Here is a 23,957-nt window from a genome sequence, read left to right as displayed (position 1 = left end):
CAAATGAAGTAGTCTTAAACTTCCATATAAATGCTAAAAAAAAAAAAAAAATAATCAATGGAACTAGCTTAAGTGTTCTCAGAATTATTCTGTATGAATCGTTATCAGAAAGTTACAGAAAGTTAAGATTTGTCTCCTCGAAACACGACGATACACAGCACGTGCATTACAATTGCTTTTATTGAGCAGTACTTCTTTTTAAAACAATATCCTTTCTACAAAATACCTCACCTCTCAATGAAAAAAACCTGGCAGCTTTAGATAAATGTTTTTGTCTCAAATGCAATATAGACTACATTTTAGGAAGGAAGAGAAGGAAAGGTTTATTTTAATTATTAGTACAAATACAAGAATTTATAGAGTTTCAAAAGAATACTGTCCCACCAAATGCACAGAAAGATTCACATGCACCTTTGCAATCAGGTCAGTCTGAAAGTTGAACAATTACACATTAGGGGGGAAAAAAGCATTAAAAATTCTGAATCCAGGAACTGGAAGAAATTCAGGAGCACATGGCTTAACTAAGTTCTGTGTCAACGTTGTCTAGTCTGGCTCGCTCAGGGTGGACCCCTGTCTTATTGTATAAGAAAACTTCTGTAGCAAGTACTTATCTTTCAGAATAGCACCGTGCCTCAAACAAATAGCAGTTAACACGTGTTCGGAGACTTGGCCAAGATTCAAGACAAGGCAACGCTTCAGGCCACATCGCCAGGGAACCGAACAGGTGCCCTCTGGCAAGTTAAGATATCAAAAGTGCAACTCATTAATGCGATCATACTCCTCATAGCACAAGGTAGATCGATATCGAAGTTGGGAACCTGTACATTTGTACGTGACATAAGTTTACTCAGTATTCCCTGCTGAAGCAGGACTCCAAAGTTGTTCCTTCCAGAAATGTAAATGTTATTGCTGAGCACATTGGGTTTCAGAAGTTGGCTTAGAAGATACATACAACGTTGTATAGTTTTTCTTTTGTGTTTTCTTCTCAGTCGTGATTTTATTTTCTTTCTTACCATCTTCTTCCGTGGTTTCAAATCTGGATTCAGCTGTTAACCTATAGGCAAAGCAACCATTCTAAATACATATTTAGTTAATAAAAAACAGGGCTAAAATAAGAGTTGTAAGCAAAAGCAACAAGCCAACTGGCATACAAGACCATCCATATGCAAAGACAGAGCAAACAGTATTTAATAATAAAATGAGACTAAAATAAAGCATTTCTATATCAGTCCTATTCACATTTCATCACTTAAAGTACAGCCCCACCACCACCTTATCTACTGAAATGTTTGGTATAAAAGGTTACTGGATGTGTTAACTGGTTGGGATCAGCCTTTAAAAAAAAGTGACTGTGCCATGCACATAAAGGAGATCAAGTCCACAAAAGCACAACTCCAAGTGAAAAGTCTCAGCAACGTAATGCAAGTGTGAGGTCAAGCATCTTGCTTTAACACCACCAAAAAAAGGACTACACTTAAAGCAATATAAAAAAATATAAAGTTTCCAACCTAGTTCTGCACTACCCTGCCTTTATCTTAAGGCCTGAATATCTGAAAAGAAATTGTTGGGAAAAAAAAAAATATTTTCAGGCTCTAAATTACATCATCTGTCCACTGACGTGTTTTAATTCTGCTATGAATGTAAATGGGAATACAGCTGCCACATTGCTGTTAAAGAGGTAAGTTAACAACAAGATTTAGACATCTGAACACAATCGGATGTTTTGATTATTTAAGAATTACTTAATAAATATACAAATGTGTCAGGAGAACAAATTGGTCAAGAGTGGTATTTACTCAACCAAATCACCCACAACCAACTGATTATTTCCATAGCAAAACAAATTATAGAAAACGAAGTTCCAAATTAAACATTGCTTCACACACCAACACAAATTCTAGGCTGAGTCATCACCACTTCTGTTACAGCAATTCTCCAGCGACCTTGTGGATTTCTACTGGTCTCAAGAGCCTCCAGTGAGCAACCCACAACGATTACAGATACTTTCAACGATGGTTTTCCAAACAAGAATAGCTGCTACCCGGTTGTTAGAGGTTTATTTGCAATAGAGAGAGACAGGCTGAAGATGAGGACTATGAAAGGAGCTGTAACAAAAAAGTTTGGGGAAATTTAGCTACAGATTCCCCCCCCTTTACACACAAATACATCAAATAAAGTTTTCTTATCCATTGCAAGCAACTGCATATTATTTCCTATAAGCACTGTCTCAATAGACTAAAGAGAAATATGCTTTGCTGTGCATCTCCCCTAGGTCAGCAATGTTTGCTCCACCATTTGCTTTGTAGTAAGTCCACACCTGTAATTCTGATGGCTGACCATTTGCTGTCCATAGTCAGCCTTCCCCCAGCTGCCCTCCATTTCAGGTGCGCTGCTGCTTATAAGTCGCCAAATAATTACGCGGTTACAACAAGAACCAATTATTCATGGCAGAAGAAAAAGTGCATTCTTCGTCATCATCTTCTGGTTAGCATTTAGTCTGCAGTTCAGTCTGTGCCTCCCTAGCAGCTGCCAGCGGGGATGGATAGCTCGTGTCGGTGCATCTGTTCTAGGGTAGATCCTCTGCCCCTCCACTCTTCTGCCTTAGCACGGCCTCTGTCCAAGGCCGCCAAAAACATTACTCTAGTGGCCAAAACTTCCAACAGGGATTCCCTATAAAACTACAGAACAAAGCAAGAACTCGAGCCAAAAGGCCAAATAAAGACTGAATTGACTTTAAATAGGTTCCAAAGCAGCACAATTGGATTTACACAAAATAATCCCCTTTTACAGTATTAGGTAATTCTGTTAGTGTATAGTGTAACAAGTCTGGAAATCACATTCACATCAGAAACATCACATTGTTTCATAAAAGTAAACAACTATTAGAATTGGTTATTTGAATAGAGAAAAAAATCATCTTTTTATGCTTCAATTGCACACCAAAATGTTTATGCAAGTCAGCATAAAGTAAGCTAACTTCCTCAGACTAGAGCTATGATAATAAATATCTCAAGTCATTTATCAGAGGACTGACATTGACTTATGAAGATGAAACAAATGAGCCATTTCATGTTAGTAAGCTACACTTACCAGCAATAGATTGCCATAACTTGCTTCACTTATGAAAACCTTAGCTTACGGCAGTGAGATACTCAGAAATGCCTGAAGATTCAAATAACTGCGTTTTAATGGGACAGCGAACAGACAATCCAAGCAAATACATTTTTCCTCTTTCATTCTTAGTATCTTACAGCTGGCCTGCAAATGCTTCAGGACTGATTATTCTACAGCCTACAAGTTGTTAAACCATACTTTCATACCAAATTCATTTTTTTTTCAAAAAATGTATGTATTACTAGTGTGTAATAGATCACGTCTACAGGCTGCTACATATAACAAGAGAAGGGACAAAATGAATGAGTTCAGTTAACAGATCCCAAAGTTCACAGCTGAGCATCATGTTATGAAATTAAGTTTCACAGAGTTCAAAAATCAGCCGGTCCCTTTCTTAATTCTCTTCTACCAACCCTCGTGATAATCAAGGAGCAGCAGAGAGGAAGTGCCATGAACTGCAACCCCCGTTCCCCATAGCCCCTGTGCCACTCGGTGAGGAGGAGGTAGAAGTTGGGAATGAAGGAGTGAAGTTGAGCCTGGGAAGAAGGGTTGGGCTGTAGGGGGAAAGTAGTTGTCCATCTTTCTTGCTGTTCCACTATTTTTAATTGCCAACGAATTAATCTTCCCATGACAGTTTCGCCTGTGACTAATTGATCCTTGTCTTTAACTCAACACACCAGCTTCTTCCACCTTGCTTTCTCCTCCATCCTGTTGAAGAGGGGGAGTGAGAGCAGCTGGGTGGGCATCTGGCAGCAAGCCAAAGCTAACCCACCACAGTCCTCATACCAAGCCAGCTCACAGACCACCCCTTGTAGCATTGTCATATTTTATGAACTGTTCACACAAGGAAATGGATGGATAAAGAAAAAATAAAAAGAGGAGTTAAACAATTCCACTTAAAAAAAAAAAAATGCTTGTGAAACTATGACATGATTCTATCAAGCTCTGACTTTGTAGACTCCAGAAACAAGACACAATCAGGGTTCCTTCTACCCATTCAAGGAAGATCAGCTAGTCTGAGGAGATGGAGCTTTACCTCCTGAGGATGAATGCCATGCCTAAAACCCCAAAGAGAATACTAGTTATCCAGATCTCCTGCTAGGCCAAAAGGCTATAGGCATTTCCTGTTTGAACAAATCCAAATGAGGTAGATTTGGTGTATGTAATCCAACTAAATAATTTAAAAGAGCAAATAAGCCCTTAGGCACACGAGCCCTTCTTTAGATCAAACTAAAGCAAACAACCTCAAATCTAAATGCAAACTAAGTTGGGCAGCAAGGGCTGGAATTTGCTATTTCAGTTTCAGGAGTGAAGAAAAGCATTTCAATACAGAAGCATACCTTTTTTTATAGACCCGTTGGCCTAACAGAAGATAGCACTACCTATAAGCTTGGCATTGCCTGAATTACAATAGCAATTAACAATTAAAGATAATCACTTCAATATTTACATCTTTAGTCTCAACTACTGTGTTCCCAACACTCACATACCATAACCTAATCCGTACCGTGACCTAATAAAGTATTCCAATGTTTACTTGCTTTAAACTTTTGTAAGTATATACACACGCACTGCAGATAGGTACGTATGCTGTTAGTTCAGAGTTACCTAGCTCTGCCTTGCTAAGTCACATCAGCGAGCAAGACTCTTCAAACAAGGAGACTGGTCACCCATACAGGTACACACAGAGCACTTCCAACCACCTCTTCATCGCCTCCTAAGCTAAGAGGACAAAGCTTTTCAAACACTGTTTTCTAGAAATGAAGTTTGCAATCCTTTCACAGTCACTCTGGCTCTTTTCATCGCCACGTTTCACGGACTAATAACGACAGAGCTAGAGTAATTATTGCACAAAATCTACTCCAGTTACAAAAATAACCCCAAATGACCACAATAAACTTTTCAGAGCATCACGTTTTACTTAAGACAAGGTGAAAAACACTAACAATTATCCACCACGCACATGCCAATTATTTGTTCCTCCCCCAACCTCTCCATTTTGAGATCCATATTCCTGCTCAAGTTGCCAATAGTTTTTGTGCCTTTGCATTTAGCTGTATTCCCACGTAGGGTTTGGGCACATCCATCACAGAACAGTCCAGAGAATCTTTTAGTGTTTAAAAACCCAGCCTCTCAAATACTCCTATTTTATCATGACTTCCTATTTCATAATAAATCAGTACAGATCAGGGTTAAGTAAATCCTCAATGTTATCTTCACAACATCATTAATTGGGGATTTAGTAGTTCCTTAACACAACTGGAAACATGAACAGAACCGTCTGCCTGGATTTACGTTTTCCAGGTTTATACCACCATTGAAACAATTTTAAAGCTTACAGGGAGTTTTGTAGCATTGTTGTTGTGTTGGTGGTGTTTATTTTTTAAAACCTACTGATTTATGTTTTATTCCTTATTTGAACCAACAGCAATGGGTGCAAGATTAGAACCCTCCCTCTGAACTTTGACTTCATCTTCCTCTTCCACTTTTTCCACCCGCTCTGTTTTCAAACATCAACCCCATAAAATCATTTCCTCTCCTCACCCCCTCCCTGGTAGATTTGTCCCTTCAGTTCGCATAAACTGTTTCCAACAACTTCCTGTTGGCAGACACTGTATCTTCCTTTCCAAAAGAAAGATGAGGAAATAAGTTAAACTTTTCACACCCAGGTTACATGCTATCTGTTCCTTTATGTGCACAGAACACTCAAAACACACAGCCATCGCTAAGTTATCCAATCGTTCCTCGCCACTTTCACCACCCATGTTTGACCTCCCTGATCTTTCCTCCTCAGCAACAGTCCCTGCAAATTTTGAGATAGCTACTTGAACTACTTCTGCTGTATTCTTTCCAGACTATTTCAGAAGACTGTACTGTTTGGTTACTTTAAACCTGTTAATTGCATCCAACGCAACCTTGAAGAACTGATCCAAGAATCAAAATATCAATCCAATTACTTCTGAATGCCATTAATTTCGGATATACTGTACAGATGGCCATGTGTTAGGCCCTCCTCCATCTTTGAAGCTGCTGTCGTTCTAGATTCAATAAATTATTTTTACTAGCAGACATTAGCAAGTTGCAAGCTCAAAACATCTAGGCTATCCCAGATTTCTTTTTCTTCCTCCCCCCAAACACTCCAACATCTGTTTACTAAGATTTTAAGTATGAACAGAATACAAAAGCATCAGCTGGAAAAAAAAAAAAAGTCAGTGTTCCTTTTACCAAGATAAAAAAGTTGGAGCTAATTCCTGTACTAAGTTACTTTACGATCTATCAAAAAGTAACTTAAACTCTCAGTTCAGGGGAAAGACTTGATCTTAGTTTAACAGTTGTGTTTCTAGTTATCATGCATCCAGATTATGGAAGTCAGTTGTCTGACAACGCAAATAGCATAATTAATTGTCTATTGTCTTGTACAACGCAAGTTCTGTTAACCCCATTCAGGTTAAGAATTACTTTATTAAATAATTTTTAGGCTTTTTAGCTAAATCTGAAAGTTGGTGAGGGCTGAAATTAGGTATGAAACTGAAGCATGATACTATTGCCTTTGCTGCTTTGATATGTAACACAGTTGTGTGGCAGCTTTGAAGGGACCAAGAAAACAGTTCTATTTCTGAAGCCAGAGCAAACCGAGTGAACTGTCATGCTATCCGCGCACCTCCAACATTTTCAAGTAATGGGAAAGTTATTTCAAAGACTGTTACAGTTTCAAGAGTCTTTTTCATTAGTCATCATTTTAGTCTTTCTAAAAGGTTTTGAGAGGTTCAACGTAGGCAGCCGGAGCTGAGGAATTACACTGCATGCAACACTGAGGAAATAGATAAAGAAGTGGATAGCACAGTTCATGCAGCGAAAGAAAAGAGATGCAGGTCTGTGATGATTGCCTTGACCATAGACAGAAGCTGACACTGACCTGGGGGCCGCTGAAGTCAAGGAATTACTTCCACTTCTGCTATACGAAGTAAAGGCGTCGGGATTCTCATCTTTAGTTTTAACTCTCTTTCTTTCTCTTTCAGGTTCAACAGCTTTTTGCGTTGCTTGAAGAGCTGTATTTATGGGTGGTGCTTCAAGAGCGTGTTTTTTCAGAGAAGCACTGCTTTGCTCCAAGTTCTTGGAAGTCACCTTTGTTTCTTCCTTACTTGGCAACTGAGTGAGAGCAGCTTCTTTTACTGAAGTATTTTTGCTGTCCAAGTATTCACAAGTACTGTCCACTGGAATCTTCTCCCTCTTCTTTTTAATTTTAGTGCCTTTAAGTAATTCTAAGAAAAAAGGAATATACTTTTTGTACACAAGTGAAGCTGGGGTTACCTTGTCCACCAACATGTTCATAATAAAACAAAGAATATTTTACATGACTAAAGACCTTGGAATAATTCTTAATAGACAATTTATATCCCTTAAAAAACATCCTTTCATATACTCTGCTGTCAGCAAGTAAGCATCCCCAATAGGAGAGAGCTTGAAGGAGAGAGGAAAAAAAAAACGACCAAAAAACCACCTTTCTCCCCATCCACTCCCCCTTTTTACCAAGGCTTTTAATTAGATGCTCAGAACTACATGAATATGCTCAATCACTTTATTTCCACTTTGGAGGCTGCTGAGGTAAGCTTCCACAACTAAAATTTTAAAATTAAATCCTTTGGGTATAGACAATACCAAAACCAATTCACCCATCTGGTTCCCCATTCATCTTCCTCCGCAGGCTACCGCTCCCATGTTTCTGCGCATACCCAGCTATCAGCTGTTTTTCAGGTGGGCCTCCGTTGTCAAAACTTAATCCTCATTAGCTTGAGCTACTAAAGTTTTTACTCTAAATGCTTTGCACTTACTACAAAGCTCGTATCAGCTGCCTGCATTCAGAAAGCTGATACTTCTCATCAACAGAGAGATACTGCTACTATTATAAAAAGCACCTCCTGAGAATTTGTTCGCCCCTACTTCACTACGGTTGTCAGCTATACTCTGAGCACTATAACCTGTACTCTTTAGTCTTCCAAAATTAATGTCAGTATACGTACTGAAGTAAAGGTCCTTGAGCAAGGTAGGGCTTTACTATTTCAGTTCAGCAGTTTTTGGACCAGGTTATTATCAAAAAGGCAGCCATTTAAACATAAGTTTATACTGAAATTAACCCAATATCTTCCTGCTTAATGTCGTTCAACTTGTGAAGGTTGAGACAACCAGATATTTTTTTTTTGTCCCTCCATACAGAAGAGTAGTATTTACCTTCAGGCTCGTATTTCATTTTTAGCTCATCCAGCATAACTCGCAAGTTCATATTCTCACTCTGACAAGCTTGCAAATGCCTCTCATTTGTGAAGAGTTTCCTTTCAACTTCCAGAACCCTTTGGCTCTCATACAGAGCTTTCATCCTCTGCAAGGATAGTTCATTTTTCAAGGTTTCGGTTTCCTTGCTAGGGTGGGAGGAAAAATCACACAGTCACTCAGACTTGATTGTTGGGGTTTTTGGTGGTGGTTGTTGTTCGGTTTTGTTTGGTTTTGTTTTTTTTTTAGTAAAGCAGCAGATACAACGTCAACTAACCATTCAGCGACTTCACATAAAATTCTTATTTATGCACTAGTCAGAAATGAGAGACACCTCTTTGGGTACAATGAAAGTTTTCACCTGAACTTGACATAGAGCAGTGAGTTTAACTACCAGAGATATAACACTTGTTAAAAACAAAGCTGTATGCGTGGGTGCATCATTCAGCATATGTAACTAGTTTGAGAAACTTTCCCTGACCTACAAATTCACTACTTCATCAGGGGTTTTTTAGCCTCCGTATAAATTAAGACAACTACTTCTATAACTGACAATAGAAGCTTTACAGAAAGGTGTTACTCTAAGTGACCAACATGAAAATAATCATGTTAATACTCTGTGCACATCCTTGCCTCTGTTTCAGAGGCCATTAACTTCCACATCGTAAGCACTGAATCACCACCACTCAGCAATCCCAAGGCACTCTGATCATGCCAGTTTCTCGTGACAGCAACAACAGTGAGGTGAAGGCTTCTCCGGCATTCCCACAGCAGACCATTGCCTCCTGCCCGAAGTGCAGTACTTTCATCTGGGGGCTTAAAAAACAACCTGGAGGCCAAACACTGTGGACTTTCTAATTAATAGACATGGAATTCACCAGCCAAAGAACACACCTCAACTAAATAGTCCAATAAAACATTTCAAGTGTTATTTGCTGGCTCTTATTAGAGCCTGTAAGTCCTCTTACAGGTTTGGGGTTTTTGGGGGCTTTCTTGGTTTGTTTGTTTTGTGTTGGGTTTGTTTGTTTGTTTTTTAAAGTTGTCAACTATCTTGTATCTCTGAGTATTAACACCATTTCTAGAAGAAAGCAACAATAATATAAAATAGTTCTGCTGCTATCTTTTGCAACAATAAGTAAAATGACAAACAAAACCAGTCTCAGTCCTATAACAAACATAGGCTGGTTCCACAGCATTAGAAAATGAGACGACGAGCATATTTGCACATACAGTCAGGGGACTACAAACAATAACAAAAAAAGGGAGAATAAAAACAAGTAGCTAGAAGATAACCAGACTACAACCAACTTCTAGGCCACAGACCATTAATTACTTACTTTGAGTTGTCAAGTTTCATTTGCAGTAAGTCTGCATAGTAACCATCTTCAGACTCTCCTCCTTTTGAGCTACTACTAGCTCTGGATTCTTCCATATTCTCATATAAAGTCTGATAAAGAAAAAATGTCAGGTTGTCAAATAGTGACCCTTCAGAAACACATTAGCTTTAGTCCTTAGGTGAATTCCTCCGTGCGTTTCTATAGAGAAGCCTCATGATAGGGGCATTTAAACATACAAGAGCTCAGAGTACTTCTTCCTCGTTTGTTATAAATGTCAAATATCACCGAAACTGACATTCTCTCATTCACAGAAAGAAATAAAAAAGCAAGTTCTCAACTCCAGAAGGTTTTCAAATAGCATTGCAGAATGGTTATCTTCCTTTTTACTTGAAAATACAGGATATTTAGTTAACCCACAAGGAATTTGTTTCAGCCTTTATTTCTAGGCTTCAGCAGCTGGAGCCCAAAGGTAAAGAATACAAGCCATGTTAATCAATAGCCAAAATCTCAAAATCAATTACATCTTTTAGATGAGAAAGTTGGTTCATACTAAAGATGCCATAAATGCAAGACGCTTTCTATAAACACTTTAGTAACACGTGACATTCTGGGGTTTTTGCTTTGTGGTTTTTTCTGAGCAAGCAGTACTAATACTGCCTCACAGACCTCACGGGCTTCTGTCAGTCACTGACTACAGGTACTTTTGATGGTTATTTGAAACAATCATTTGATTTCCTGACACTACTTATTTATGGCATGGAGACAAAAATAAATACTGATCAAGCTTAAACATGACAAAACTGGTAAAGCAATCAAGCCGTCTCAATTGCTTACTAAAATGGGTTAAGCCTAGCTTTATGCCACTTTGGTTAAACACAGAATGGAGGACGCTATCCTGGAAAGCATAATCCTAATGCATAAGCTAATACACCTAAGTTTACAGTCCAAAGCTGTGATAAGAAAGGGCAAATCGAGTCCACCAGTATGTAAGAAAGTAAGAAAGGCTACAGTTTTTCACTCTGCATACACACAAACATCGGTAACATTACAATAGTGCATACAGGTGTTCTCATGTATTTCTCACCTTCCAAAGTACTGACAAGACGCTATCAAGTTGCATAAGAGGACTGAAGAAATTGCTTTACAAGAATGATTAAGCAATTCAGTTTTTGTAGAAAAGAGCATGCTTCAACTGCAAAGTTAAGACACATTAAAGAAACAAATATCCAAGAAATCCAATATAGCTGAGAGACTAAGAAGTGATAAACCCTAAGTACACACAGTAAAAAAATCTGAAAGGGTTATGTCTTCCAAGATAACAATCAGATGGCAGAGCTCAGTGAACTTTGACCAAGTAATTGCATTTAAACACTACAGGTAACTATGTAAAATATGAAGGTGCTACACACAGGAACCCAGAAAAGTGTTTCTCCAAACTAGGGCCTGGGTGGTGTAGAATTTTCTGCTTCTCTGAACTTCAGAAGTATATGTTCGCCAGCTGTAAAATAGAACTTTGGTCAAATAAAGGTATGAGTAGCCTTTGGATCCCTTCTCAAACCTTAGCATGGACTACAAATAGTTTTCGCAATTCTTCTTATTCTCATGTTTTAGCTTCTGATTATGATTTTTCCACTTAATTACAGACCACATACCTTAAATTTTTCTAGCTGCCTCACTTTCATAAGAAGATCTTCTATCTCACCATTCTTTTGTTCTAACATTGACTGTAAGCGTTCCAGCTGCTCAAATTCTGCCTGAGAGCCTTTCATCTGTAGCAGCGTAGCCATTTGCAGCTGTAAAAAAGAAAAAAAAAAATTCCTTACAACAAATACTGGGTTAAATGACTGAAAATCTCAGCCTCTTACCCAGAACATTTAGGGTACTCAAGCCTTGTAATTCTAATCCTGAACGCAGAAGCCCACTGGATGCTTAAACGCAGTAGTCTTCACAACATAGTCTTCACAATTATCATCGTAGGTTGACACTAAAAATCTTTAGCACAGCTGAAAACCTACTGAACAGAGTAGTCCTGAGGTGTCATATCTTTCTCCGTATTGACTAAGGAACCTATAAATACACTGTCAAGGACACAGACAACATTTCACATTCAAACCATAAACACCAAGTCAGCTAGAACCAAAGTACAGCCCAGGCCTGTTTATCAGAGCTCAAAACACATCTATTGAGGACTTCACTTGGAAAAAAACACTCTAGTTCACCAAGTTTAAAACCCCTTTTTTGGCAGTTCTGGGGTATAGATAGCACTAAGTTTGCCTTCTGTAATATTAATGCAAGAATTTCAGCTGCGTCTGCTCCTTCAGTGGAACACACATCCTTTCAAGCAATGGAACACCCTTTGTCATTACAAAAGAAGTTCATCAAAAAGTCTTGCATTTATAGCAGATTTTTCTGATGCTGTTAACATAGTACGAGGGCCTTAACACATTCAGTTAGAAGCAAGACATCAGACATTTAAACAACAACTAGGGAAAAAATATGAAATGCAATAATGGAAAGACTTAACAGGGTGTTAGTGATAGCTGCAGCATTTTCACCAGTCTAGTCAGGATGGATAAGGTAGGACACTTGGAGAAATCCAAGGATCAACTGAAACAAGTTAAGACTACAGATTAACAGGGAAAGCAAGAGAAGAGCATTTACCCTACAGAACGTCAAGTAAAGGATATTGATGTTTCTGTACGCAAACTAGAGCTAAAGAAAGATTCAATCATCTCCTCATAGCTTCTACAGGACATAAGGGAGGCAAAATTTTAACCCCCACTGGCTGACTAAAACTATTCTTACGTTTCCCAACCATTTAGACACCTAACCTTCTCCCCTTTCACTTAAAAGCCCACTCGCTAACCGTCATGACTGCAAACTGCAGCTGATCTACATAAAAACAAAGAACAGAAACATTGAGAAACTGGAAGGGATACTGTGGGCTGTGGAAAATACACCAGACAGGTAAAACTTTACACAGGAGTACTGCTTACGTTCTGTTCAGGAGGCAGATGTTCAGAAGTCAGAAGTAAATACCCCATTCAGACATTCTGACAACTAAGGCTGCAACAACAGTTAACTGTACTGTTGGAATCAGCTGCTGAATGAAGAGATCAGTCAACTACAGACTGAGCTTTCACACGCAGCACCACAATGCAACACAAAGCAGCAAGGATCCTAACAAGGATCCAAGATGGCAGCTTAAGCAAAACAGCTGTCCTAACAAACCACTTATCTCCAATACTGATATTAGAAGAAATTTTATGGAAACAAATGAGTACAAATTGAAATTCCAAATAAAGACACTACGTAGTAGAACAGGGATACCAATCTGCCTCAGTTCTTGGTGAAAATCTTCAGTATTAGGCATGTTTGTTATACCATTCAATCAGTGTGACTGCCTTGCCCTCACCTTACAAGCAGAAAACTTGTGAAGAAACTGACCCTGTTCACTCATTTTACTCACTCAAATCTTTAGCTCTCAAGATCAGATTTTAGTTAAAGAGAATTCCTTTGCTGCATCAGTAGTTCTTTTCTTGTCCTTTAAGAATGTCGTTTCAATTATTTTCAACCTACTCCTCCACAAAAGCTAGGTAACACAAACATGTATCTTAAGTTTATTCATTATCATCACTCTTGATGTTTAAGCACTCTCCTCAAACCTCATGATGAAGCATTTGATCAAAATGAAAGGATCTACTCATGTTGGAAAATCAGAAGACCAACATGAAAACAGCTGGCAATTTTGCAGCATCCTCTCTACATTATCTTGTAAATCAGCTTCTGCTAAGTAATTCTCAACAGTATTAACCAACAGGCTCCCATCCTATGGGAATATAACTATCCTATATAACTAAATGAAATAGTTATAACAAAAGTTATGACTTACTCTTGCACTAAAGATAGGGAAAAGCAAGAAAAATACGGACAAACGTAAAAAACAAGAAACCAACCCAGAGGGGAAAACAACAAAACAGCATGATTAGAGGACAGACTACAAGCCTGCCCGTTTCTTTACATTCGTTCCTGACAATCACAGTTAATACACAAATAAGTGATTCATGTAGTACGAGAATTAGGTAAGAGAGGAAGAAGCAATTGTCAAGACAAACTGAATGCTAGTTCGGCTGACAGGAGTGGTGTTTTACTTTTATCCATTTAACCACTACTGCCAAAGTAAGCAAACATAGCGCCTTCAGAATAACTTCGAGTTCTAGGATAAAGTAGTAACACTAGTAGTGATAGAAAAATGCTGATGTACCATAAAAGTCAAATAGCACAATGACACCTCACTTGTTTTTCTCCCACTTCCCTCCCCCCAGACTACTGTATCGTATTTTAAAGATAATCAAACCCCCTAGCCTGTGTAGTAAAGCATTGCCTTATCAGACCCCAAGGAAACCCTGGAGTATCACAGTAACGGTCATACCTTCATTCTTTGCAATTGTTCTCTAGTGAATGCATGCTGTTTTTGTAGTGACTGATATTTTATTTTCACACTGATCAGCTGTCGTTCCATTTCTGCCCTACGGTCCTCCACCTACAGAACATTGTTAACAATTATTACTATGAAAATTAAAACACTTGTTGTCACTTGGATGATGAGTTTTACAAGATGTTACCTAGCAATTGATGTTGGTTCTGCAAATACTGCTTTTCCAGCAACAGTACTTGAAAATATGTGCTGTTATCATTACCTCCGAGATAAAAGTGAGTAGGCAGTGCTGTAGCAGCTGAAGCCCCATCAGTAAAGTGCAACAGATTTTTCTTTTGTTCTTTTGATATCAAAATAAAGTAACACTTCATATGCTTCAGCGTTGCTGTAGAACAGTTTTGTCCGTTGGCATCAGAACAAATAGTTTAAAAAAAATATGAACTGTGTACCAATTCAACCCATTCCCTGCACATCGTCAGAGAACAAAAATAGCTTCCTATGCATTTAACAGCAGCTGAACTCTTATTCAAAAACTAATTCAAAAACCCTCCCAAATGCTCAAATATCCAGCCATTTGCAGCATGTTTTTAAAAGACAGCATTTAACAACATCTTTTAGTATTTCACATACCATCTTCTGCATCAAAGAAGGCTTACCAGCTGAACAAAACCACTTAGAGCTAAGAGCTGCAGACAGAACTGTCATGAACCGTCAGTCCCATCTTCTACCGTGATAGCCAGCTAACTTTAAGTTATTCCATTAAGTTCACTAACTCCCCAACTTCAGAGTGTGCGTAACAGTTTCCACAGGTCAGTTCCTAGACGGTTCAACACTGAAGTAGATTCATGCTGGCCAGATCATGTACAGATACTCTAACATTTTCAATGCAATATAAGAAATAAAACTTATGAAGTATTTCTTCTCTCCTCTGTATATTCTCAGGTATCGGTGACAAAATTGTACCTCAGCAAAGAGAGAGTTGCCTTTACTTGTAGGGTCCAAAGATTGCTGCACTGCATGATCCAGCTGAACCTGAAGCTCTTGATTAGCTTCACGAGCTTTCTAGATTAAAGCAAAGAGGATATTAGTCATTTAAGCATCTGATGCACTGCATATATGAATTTAATCACATAGTTTTACTCTTTTTCATTTCCTATGCCTGTAGCACAGATTATCTTGTACTGCAGGACTGAACTGTGCATACAGTTCTAGTCAGTAAGAGACAATCAACTTTGTTTTACTAAAAGGCTTAATATTACACTTGCTCTTCAGGACAAGAGCATAACCAAAACCTTTAAAGGAAAACTTTTATGTTTACCAATTAGATTAACGGTATTGAGACTATTAGCCTTGCCATACTATTTAGTCCCAAATCCTATGCTCCTCAGTTCAAACTTTTCCAAGGCATTCAGTAGGAACTTGAAATAAAAATGAGAATTATATCAGCAACCTGTAAGAAGGTCCTGTTATGAGGCAGAATACTGCAATACAAAGGATCTCCACACACAGCCTTCAACAAAAGAAGGCCAATATAGAGAGTATTTAGCAACAAGCTAAACCTGACTAGCCAATATCACGTTTTTTTCCTCTGCCTTCTCTTTCTCCCTCCCTCCTCAGAACTCCTCTCTCAAAACTCCTCTGATCTTACTGAAAAGCTAGCGCCACAACTTGTGGAATTCAGGGATTATCTACCACTGTTAAATAAAATTAAGAGAATACCTCTAATGCATTACAGTAAGAAACAACTTCTTTTTCCCTCTCTTCCTTTTCTCCCTGTAGACGCTCCAGCTGATTGCGTAAGTTACTGTTTATGAGTTCTAATTGTTCTTTACTGTACTGCAGTTCATTCAGCTTTTCTTCAACATTGGCCTAAACAAAAACAAAACAAAAAAAAAACACCACACAACACCAAGTATGAAATAAAAAGTTTATAAAACAATTTGAAGAAAAGCAGGCCTCTGTGAACCAAACAGGTTTGTTAGTAGTAATTACTTTTAATACAAAATATTATCTGGAAGAAGAGTTTGTATTAAAGTCTAGTTATTAAGGCTATTATTTTTTTTTCCTGTACTTATTATCTTAATAGTAAGCCAATCATAAGGTAGGAATATACGCAAAGCATCTAAAAATGCAATGAGCAAAAGCACAGAATTTGATCTCCAACTAGCCTACATTCCTAATAATTAAGTACTAGTCACGCACCTTCACGCTTTCTAGTTCGGTGAGTTCTATCTGAAGATTGAGCATCTCTGAAGACATGGTCTCATGTACACGTTCAGACATCATATGTAGCTCTTCTGATTTGGCGGCAATTATTTCCTTCTGATGATCCACTTTGTGTCTTAGTTGCTTCTCCGAGAGTCGGGTTTCATCTAGTTCTGCTTTCAGGTTCTCCAACTTAAAGACAGTTGACAACTAAGTAATACTATTTTATAATAAATTCTTGAAAAACACAATAATTTTGACTCTGTTCTAATTACAGAAAATGTCTTAGAAATACAACTTAAGAGTAAACTTTTTAAAGTAAGCTTTAAAAGTTAATGTAATTCACAATGTAACTATGCAGATGTTTGTTGAAAACCAACCAAGCTCCTACATATTAAAACTATTTATTAGATTTCTTTTGGTAGTAAGTGTGCAATTATGAGTTAAATACACACTCTTTAAAATGCTATTAGCAACATTTTAGCTATATTAGTTGCCAAACCTTGTTTTTAAGGTCGCCGATTTCTTGTCCATAGACTCTGGCAAGCTGTTCTTTCTGTTTATCCAGTTGCATGTTTTGCTGTTGCTTAAGGGAATCGCATTCAAAACTCAAGCTTTCCAACATTCGATTCTTGAGTTCAATTTCTCTCTGAAGAGAGTACTTCTCTTGTTCAAATTTCTGAAAGAAGTAACACACTAATAAATCTAGATGTAATATTCATAAACGCTTGGGGAACAACGCACTAAATACAGGCTCAGGACCAAGACGCTAAATGCCTAAAACTTGTAGCTTATTCAACCTTTTGTTGAAGTCCCAATTAGGGAATTGTCACACCCATGTTTTAATAAAACAAACAAACCCAAACCTAAAAAACAGCAAAAAACCCAACACAAAAACTGCTCTGAAATTTTATGACTTATTTGGCTGTGTAATATTCTCTTCTTCATGGAAACCGTATATTTCTTCGCACCCAACATAAAGGGTGTAGGCATCTTTTCTGCAAATGTAACAAAAAAATTTAGTGAGAGCTTACATGTCCTTTCTACCACCATGGAACCCACCTGATCATGTTACAAATCGTTACAGTCCATCAGGTGTTCCCCTACTGCAGAACAGCTGGGTTCAATGTTTGGTAAAGACATCTAAATCATCTACCATCTTGCAATAAATCCTATCAACCCTTCCAGACTGAAGAAGGGCTTCTTAACCAGCTTCCCTCTATGCCCGATTGTATATATTTGCTAATTATAAAGGGCAGCTTCATTTCACTCTTCCATTCAGGTAACAATTAAGGAGAAGAAAAAAAATTAAAAAAGGAGAGTCTTGGAAGCAGAAAAGGTAAATACCAAAACCAAATCAGTCTAAAGATGCAGGATTTTTTTTTTTGTTTAATAAAATAACTCCTAACACACAAATCAGAATTAAAAAAGGAGCATAAAACTAAAAGCTGGCAGGTATGAAATCGACCTCTGTGGCCCAGACACCAGCTTATCAAGGACAGGCTTCTCTCTCAAATATACAGGACAAGAGTTTTAGCTCAAAGATACAGTGCACAGAAAAGGTTTGGGAGTGCACTGCTGACCAGACCCAAGAAAGGCAAAAATCTAGCACGATACGTCTACAGACTTTTACAGAAGCGTATGCAGATTTTTTCTGAAAGATGCTTGTGCCTACTGTTAAAACTTACACCTGTGTTCACGGCAATTGCTTTGGCTCTCAGATTCCAAAGAAGAGAGCCATAGATTCAAAAGCTCCAAAGAATCTGTTGGATAACCACAGTTCCCACACAAGACGTTAATCTGTTGTACGAAAGCACACAATTCCTTCCCTCTGCCCTCGGAATCTAAGTTACTAATTGCTGTGCTTCACACAAACTCAGCTCCTAACTTTGCTCCAGCCTGTAACACGGGATTACAACAGCCTCACAACACAGTAGCCCCCATCTCAGGCTGTCTGCAGAAAAGGATGATCCTGCCCTGCCTTCCTTATCACTTGTGCTTTCCAGCTGCCTCTCTTGCACTAAGCTTACTAATGGCAAACTGATCAAAGTTATTAGGGTTCATTCAGAATAGCAGGGTGCTACAACTCTCCAGCTAGTAAAAAAAACCAAAACCATACCAATAACTACACCAAAACCACTAACTTCTTAGCTCTGTCACAAGAGAAGGGATGGATACACAGCCAGAAACAGACTAAATGAAGAGAAATGGTTTATCAGAAGCATGGGCTGACTGAAAACAACCATCAAAATTAAAGTGTTTATGAAAAGCGGAAGAGGTTTTCCTGCTTGGAATTTTCTTGCACAATTACTAAGAAAACTAGCTGACTATATAATCTCTCTATATTTCTACACTACACTACTCTCTTTTCTGCGGTGTAAAGAAACGTACTAATAAATTCAGAATCCCTTGGTATGTAGAAAATTTGAAAACTTCGCTACAGAAGAAATCAGTTTTACAGTCTTGCTGCTAGCGTTCTTTTTACAGCTTTAAGTGGTGCAAAGCTTGCAGGGAGAGCATAACATGAATGAATTGCTAAACACACCCAAAACACATGCTCTAAAACAAATTTACTTTAGCACTTAGTATTCGTTTTACATTAAAGGCAATTAATCCTACACGGTACTGAACACTTGATGCATAATTAGATATAAAACCCTGTCCCAGTTAGATAAAATTATGCTCAATATCTTAGAGCAGAGATAAAAAGCCCTCTCTACAAACACTTAAACTAAAAAGGTTTATTAAAAATTAATCTAGACTCTAAAAGGCATTTAACACACCTGTGACATTCAGAAAATAGTTAAAATAAAACAAAGTTCTTGACTGCTTTTTTTACTCAAAGTTTAAAACATTACCTCAGTTTTCTCAGTCAATTCACGGCGTGTTTGATCCAACTGATTTTGAACTTCACTTTGGGACTCCAATAAATGCAAGCCATATTGTGCCGCCTTTCTTCGCTCATTCTCTGCTTCCTTGAGTTGCTGTTTGAGACTTAAAATGGTCTCTGTCTCCATTTTTCTTCCTTTTGTTACTTCAACATTGCAAACACAAAAAGATTAAAAAAATATATTGCAGTAAGTTACAGCAGTTAATCTGAAAGAAGTTATTGATTTCCTGTCTTAATCAGGACACAAGGATATATATTAATACAAGACACAAAAAAAGATCGCTCATGAACAAACAGTCCAGCGAGCAGTAAAATAATAGCTATTTCTCCCTAAGTTTGCTTAGCACCTTATTCCTGACTATGTCTTAAGCAATAGCACACAGCGAAACAACTCCTGTGTACCCAGCCCGGTTTCCTAGCACACTAGGACCAGAGTTCATCTAGTATACAGCATCTTGCCATATGCAAGAGAAGGCTAGGAAATAACCTTTGAAAAAACACCTGTATGCATATGGCTGACAATATTTTCTGTGGTATTACAAATAAAGCCACACTAACTATAGCATTACTTGTGTACACAAATAACACTTAAGATTCATGCAGGCAGCTGTATTAGCGGGATAGCTCACTCCTAATAACATTATGTGGGATATAAAAACAGATAAAAGCAGTTGAAGGAAAGAGCCAAAAATAGAAACCCTGTTAAAATACACGGACTTTTAACACAGGCATTTTTATTTATTTAAGTGCTTAATGGAGTCTTTCATGACTGTATTCCACTTCAAACTTAAGTCACTGCAGATAACCTATTTGTTAATAACCATGCCTTTGTCACATGTTTTGGAGAATTCATTCATTTCTATATTTGTATCACAACAGAATACACAAGTAAAGGTGAATTTTGCAAAAAGTTAGTCAAAATAAACCCTAACAAACAAAATATTTTAAAAAATAAAAATCAAGTCAAACTAAACACCATAAGCTTGTATGACTGCTTGCTCCCAAATCTACTAAATTGGCACACTGCAAAAAAAATCCTATTAAGACAGAAATTTCTAAGCAACTCAGGTTTCTGAACAACACAAGCCAAGAGTTCTCTCAGAAAGTATTCAGTAACAATGACATACAAACAAAAAAAAACACCCTGCAGTTGATTTTTCAAAGCCAGGGTTCATAATTTTAATGTAATTTCAAGATTAAAGTAATTGTTCCTTGAAGATCTTATTCTGTACTTTTTCTTTTTACTTAAACACTTTAGTTGTTGCCATTTCTTACTGGCACATATATTATTCTTATGAATGTTAGGACGATGCTGGTCTTTATCAAGAGCAAATTCCACAGCTTAGCACAGGAAAGTTTATTTTTAAGAGTCATTATTATTATTATGCCTTCACTTTTTTTTTTTGCTTTTATTCAACAGCTTCCTATAAAAGAAAAAAAAAATTAACGTGCAAAAGTGCATCATGCCAAAACTGTTCTAATTTCTTTCAGAGATACAAGATAAAAATTATCAAATTCTGTTTTCCACATTTTCCATCACTTGCTGTTATTCAAGTTTAACACATACAAAGAGACTTTATCCAGCCAGGCTCTGAAACTTCAGTTTTTCACATCTAACCATTGCAATGCTTGAAATACTAGTTTTGAACACCTGTGCTAAAATAAGGCAGTGAAAGACAGGAATTTTGCATGCCTATAACTAAGAATCAACAATCTTATTACTAGTGCGAGGACATGTACACTGTGCACAATTTAATAATACCATGTTTAACAGTAAGATGTAGCAATACAAGCATATAGGTAACCACTCCTGGCATGCCTTTGCATTAGTAAAAGGGATTAATGAATCCTTACTCATTTCATAAACAGAATTTTAAAAATAGCTTTATTTTCTGATCAAACAACAGCATAGAGGCAACATAGCAATTTGATTGCTCCTAGCTTAGTAAATTAAATTTGAGTAACATTTTTAACTCACCTTCAGAAGTCCATTTAAATCTTTCTTGACCTTATTCTCGTACTCCACCTTTAAAAGACAAAAAAAAAAAAAAAAAAGCAACAGTTGTCTAGTTCGGATGACTATAAGCTGCCATTATAGCACGGTCCTTCATAGCAGTCCTTTTCTGAAAAGGCTTAATGCCTGTGGCTGTCTCATGAAAATGCAGATCACAGACTAAAACCCCATAGAAATGCAAATCTTATTCAAATCTCAGTTGAGGCAGCTGTCAGATAGTTTAGAAACAGCCAGATCAGGCAACGTTGCCAAAGGATAGATGCTCTGCAATTGGCCTGTGGGGCAAGTAAACAGGCTACACCCAGGCTGACCTTCTTCTAGCACATAAGGGTTGTTTGGGGATTTTGTTTTGCTCCCTCCTACTCCTTCAATCTTTTTTGCACGCTCTCCTCCAGTTTCACATACAAGATCTTTGAGCTCTTAATAAATCATTTAATGGATAATATTTAAAAAAAGATCTTAGGCTTCGCTTTAATTTTATAGTTGAAGTACGGAGGAAAAAAGAAATTATTTCCCTAATCATACGTTCCTTGCCAACTATTAGGGAAAACAGCAAGTATGGCTTTCGGAGCACAGACATCCTCAACTTTTGTCAGTTTTGGATGAAGTTAATCAGACAAGACTGGGTAGCTTTGTTCATACACCTGTATTGTTATAAAGGGAAGTAATTGCCTGCAATTTAATATTATACATGAGGTTAAGTAAACTACCCTGAAAATAATGTTTTAAGAAATTAAGTAGGTAGTAAGGTGAGCAGGTAGGAAGTGAAATAATAGAAATCAGTCTTCATTTATTCTACTGAGAATTACAAGAAAGTTACTCACTTTTGGCTAATTATCTTCAAACATTTTCATGACAGATTCCATACCGAGGGCTGCAGACTTTGATTATTCAACCATTTAGGTACTCCTTGATAAAAACAACAGGGTAGGAGATAAAAAGGGCACTCTCCTGGCATGCAAACTTTCCTCTCCCACTCTATAACTGTCCTTCTAGTTAACCCGCTATTCCCAAGGGCCATACGCAACAGCCGTCTGCGTTCCGATCTATTCGGAAGTACCGACAGAGTTTTCTGATCGCTAACATCATTAGCAAGATAGTTTCTCTCCCTATTCCCCTTACAATTCACTTCAGTGACTTGAACAAGTCCATTTCTTCACCTACCAAGTTGCACACTCTAGCTGAAATATTTTCAGGGCTAATCGCCTTCCACAAAACACAGTCCTGCGTGGATAAGCATTACAGAGAAAAGAAAAAAAATAAAATCAGACTACAGCCTGATCTTCCAGTCACTACAAAGCACTCGGCAAACCAGCAGCTGGCTCTGCTAGCACCTTCTTAAACGCTGTCGTGCCATGTTGTGTCTATTCAGGACACGACCCCCGTGCCGTTCAGGCCGGCCGCTGCCAGGCGTTCTCCGCTGCCCGCCCCGCTTCAAAGGGACGCGGGCGGAGGGCTCGCCCCAGCACGGGGCTCCTGACCAGGGCGCCGGCAGCCCCTGCCCGCCTTGTAACCCCAACGGGCAGCCAGGGCGGCGGGGAGAGGCTGCCCCCCGCTCCACTTGAGGCAGCGTCTGCGGGGCCCTAGGGGAGAGCGGCCTGTCCCGGAGGCAAGGCGGGAGGGCACCGGCAGCGCGACCCCGGCGAGGGGAAGGGCCCGAAGGCCCGGGGCTGTCAGACACAGCGGCGCGAAAGGCTGGGGGGGAGGCAGGGGCTCTCCTCCGCCCTCCCCGAGCCCCTCGGCCCCGCCGCTTGACAGCCCCCTTCTGCAGAGGAGCAGCAGCAAAGCAGCAGCCCCACAGAGCGGAGAGCCGCCCTGACGGCCCGCTCCTCGCTCCCTCACGGCGCCCGCGCCCCGCTGCGCGCTACCTCGGCCCAGCGGCCGCCCCGCTCCGCGCCGGCGCCGCTCCCGCCGTTCAAACTCGCCTCCGCCCCAAATCTCGCGAGAGCTGGCGCTGCCCGCCTCCCGCTCCGCGCCTCCCCCGCGCACGCGCCGGGGCGGGCGGGCGCCGTGAGGAGAGGCGGGGAGCGGGTGCGCCCCGGCGCTGCGGGGCGGCGGCAGCGGCGAGGGGAGGGCAGATAAAGTTCGCGGATCAGCAGTAGCTCCCCGGCCGTACCTAGCCGGAGCTGCAACGGATATGCTTGGCTCCAGAGCCACCTCGCCCAAAGAAAGCGCGCAGAGTAAGTGATGGGAGTCAGCGTACAGGGTAGCACGTATTACCTCAGAAACCTGCAAAGCAGAGGGGCAACCCGCGCCTCCCACGCACTGTTCTACAGGAGAGTTCTTGGTTTTGGCGGCCATGAGTGTCTGGTTTGTCCCACTGCCCGCTGTCCTCATGGAGGAAATCCCCTTCTTCAGCAGGGGCTGCTGGGGCTGCCTGCCCCTGAGGAAATGTCACCATTTTCCTATTCAAACAAACCTTTCCTTACGTTGTAGGGAGCTTACCGTCCAAACTTCAAGAGCTACACAGCAAGTTACAGTGCTCCTAGCGCAGCTGTGAGCTGAACTTCAAACTTCCCATTTTCCGCCCTAGCTTGCTCTAGTTTCTACTCATCTTCCCTTCCTGCACCAGGGAGGAGTCCCAGGGAGGGATTTCATAGCGTTACATCGTCCAGAATTCATAGATTTCCTAAGCCAGCGAAGATCTGAATAATATCCACACAGAAGAGCAAAATTCATCAGCTGGACTGC

At 39.3% G+C, this 23,957-nt stretch overlaps 1 protein-coding gene across 3 annotated transcripts; it reads right to left on the bottom strand.

Annotated features, from left to right (window-relative positions):
- Positions 1-237: 237 nt before the first annotated feature.
- Positions 238-23,165, bottom strand: SPDL1 (spindle apparatus coiled-coil protein 1; the record flags this gene model as incomplete). Of its 3 annotated transcripts, XM_082323693.1 has the most annotated exons (14): positions 22,431-22,560; positions 22,091-22,175; positions 21,231-21,278; positions 19,221-19,396; positions 16,865-17,041; positions 16,360-16,554; positions 15,877-16,026; positions 15,121-15,219; positions 14,152-14,262; positions 11,372-11,512; positions 9,720-9,829; positions 8,344-8,531; positions 7,031-7,376; positions 238-1,054 (listed from the first exon to the last, which is right to left on the bottom strand). In XM_082323693.1, the coding sequence occupies exons 4-14, from the start codon at positions 19,377-19,379 to the stop codon at positions 904-906; spliced, it is 1,827 nt and encodes a 608-aa protein (XP_082179819.1). In that variant the 5' UTR covers positions 19,380-19,396; positions 21,231-21,278; positions 22,091-22,175; positions 22,431-22,560. The 3 variants fall into 3 exon arrangements, with proteins under 3 accessions (XP_082179819.1, XP_082179818.1, XP_082179817.1); XM_082323692.1 differs by lacking the exons at positions 238-1,054; positions 22,431-22,560 and adding an exon at positions 23,135-23,165 and having other exon boundaries at positions 6,826-7,376; XM_082323691.1 differs by lacking the exon at positions 238-1,054 and having other exon boundaries at positions 6,826-7,376.
- Between the last annotated feature and the right edge of the window lie 792 nt (positions 23,166-23,957).

This window comes from Platalea leucorodia (assembly GCF_965183815.1).
Source record: "Platalea leucorodia genome assembly, chromosome: 11".
Taxonomy (NCBI): domain Eukaryota; kingdom Metazoa; phylum Chordata; class Aves; order Pelecaniformes; family Threskiornithidae; genus Platalea; species Platalea leucorodia.
This window is presented reverse-complemented; position numbering and strand designations above follow the sequence as displayed.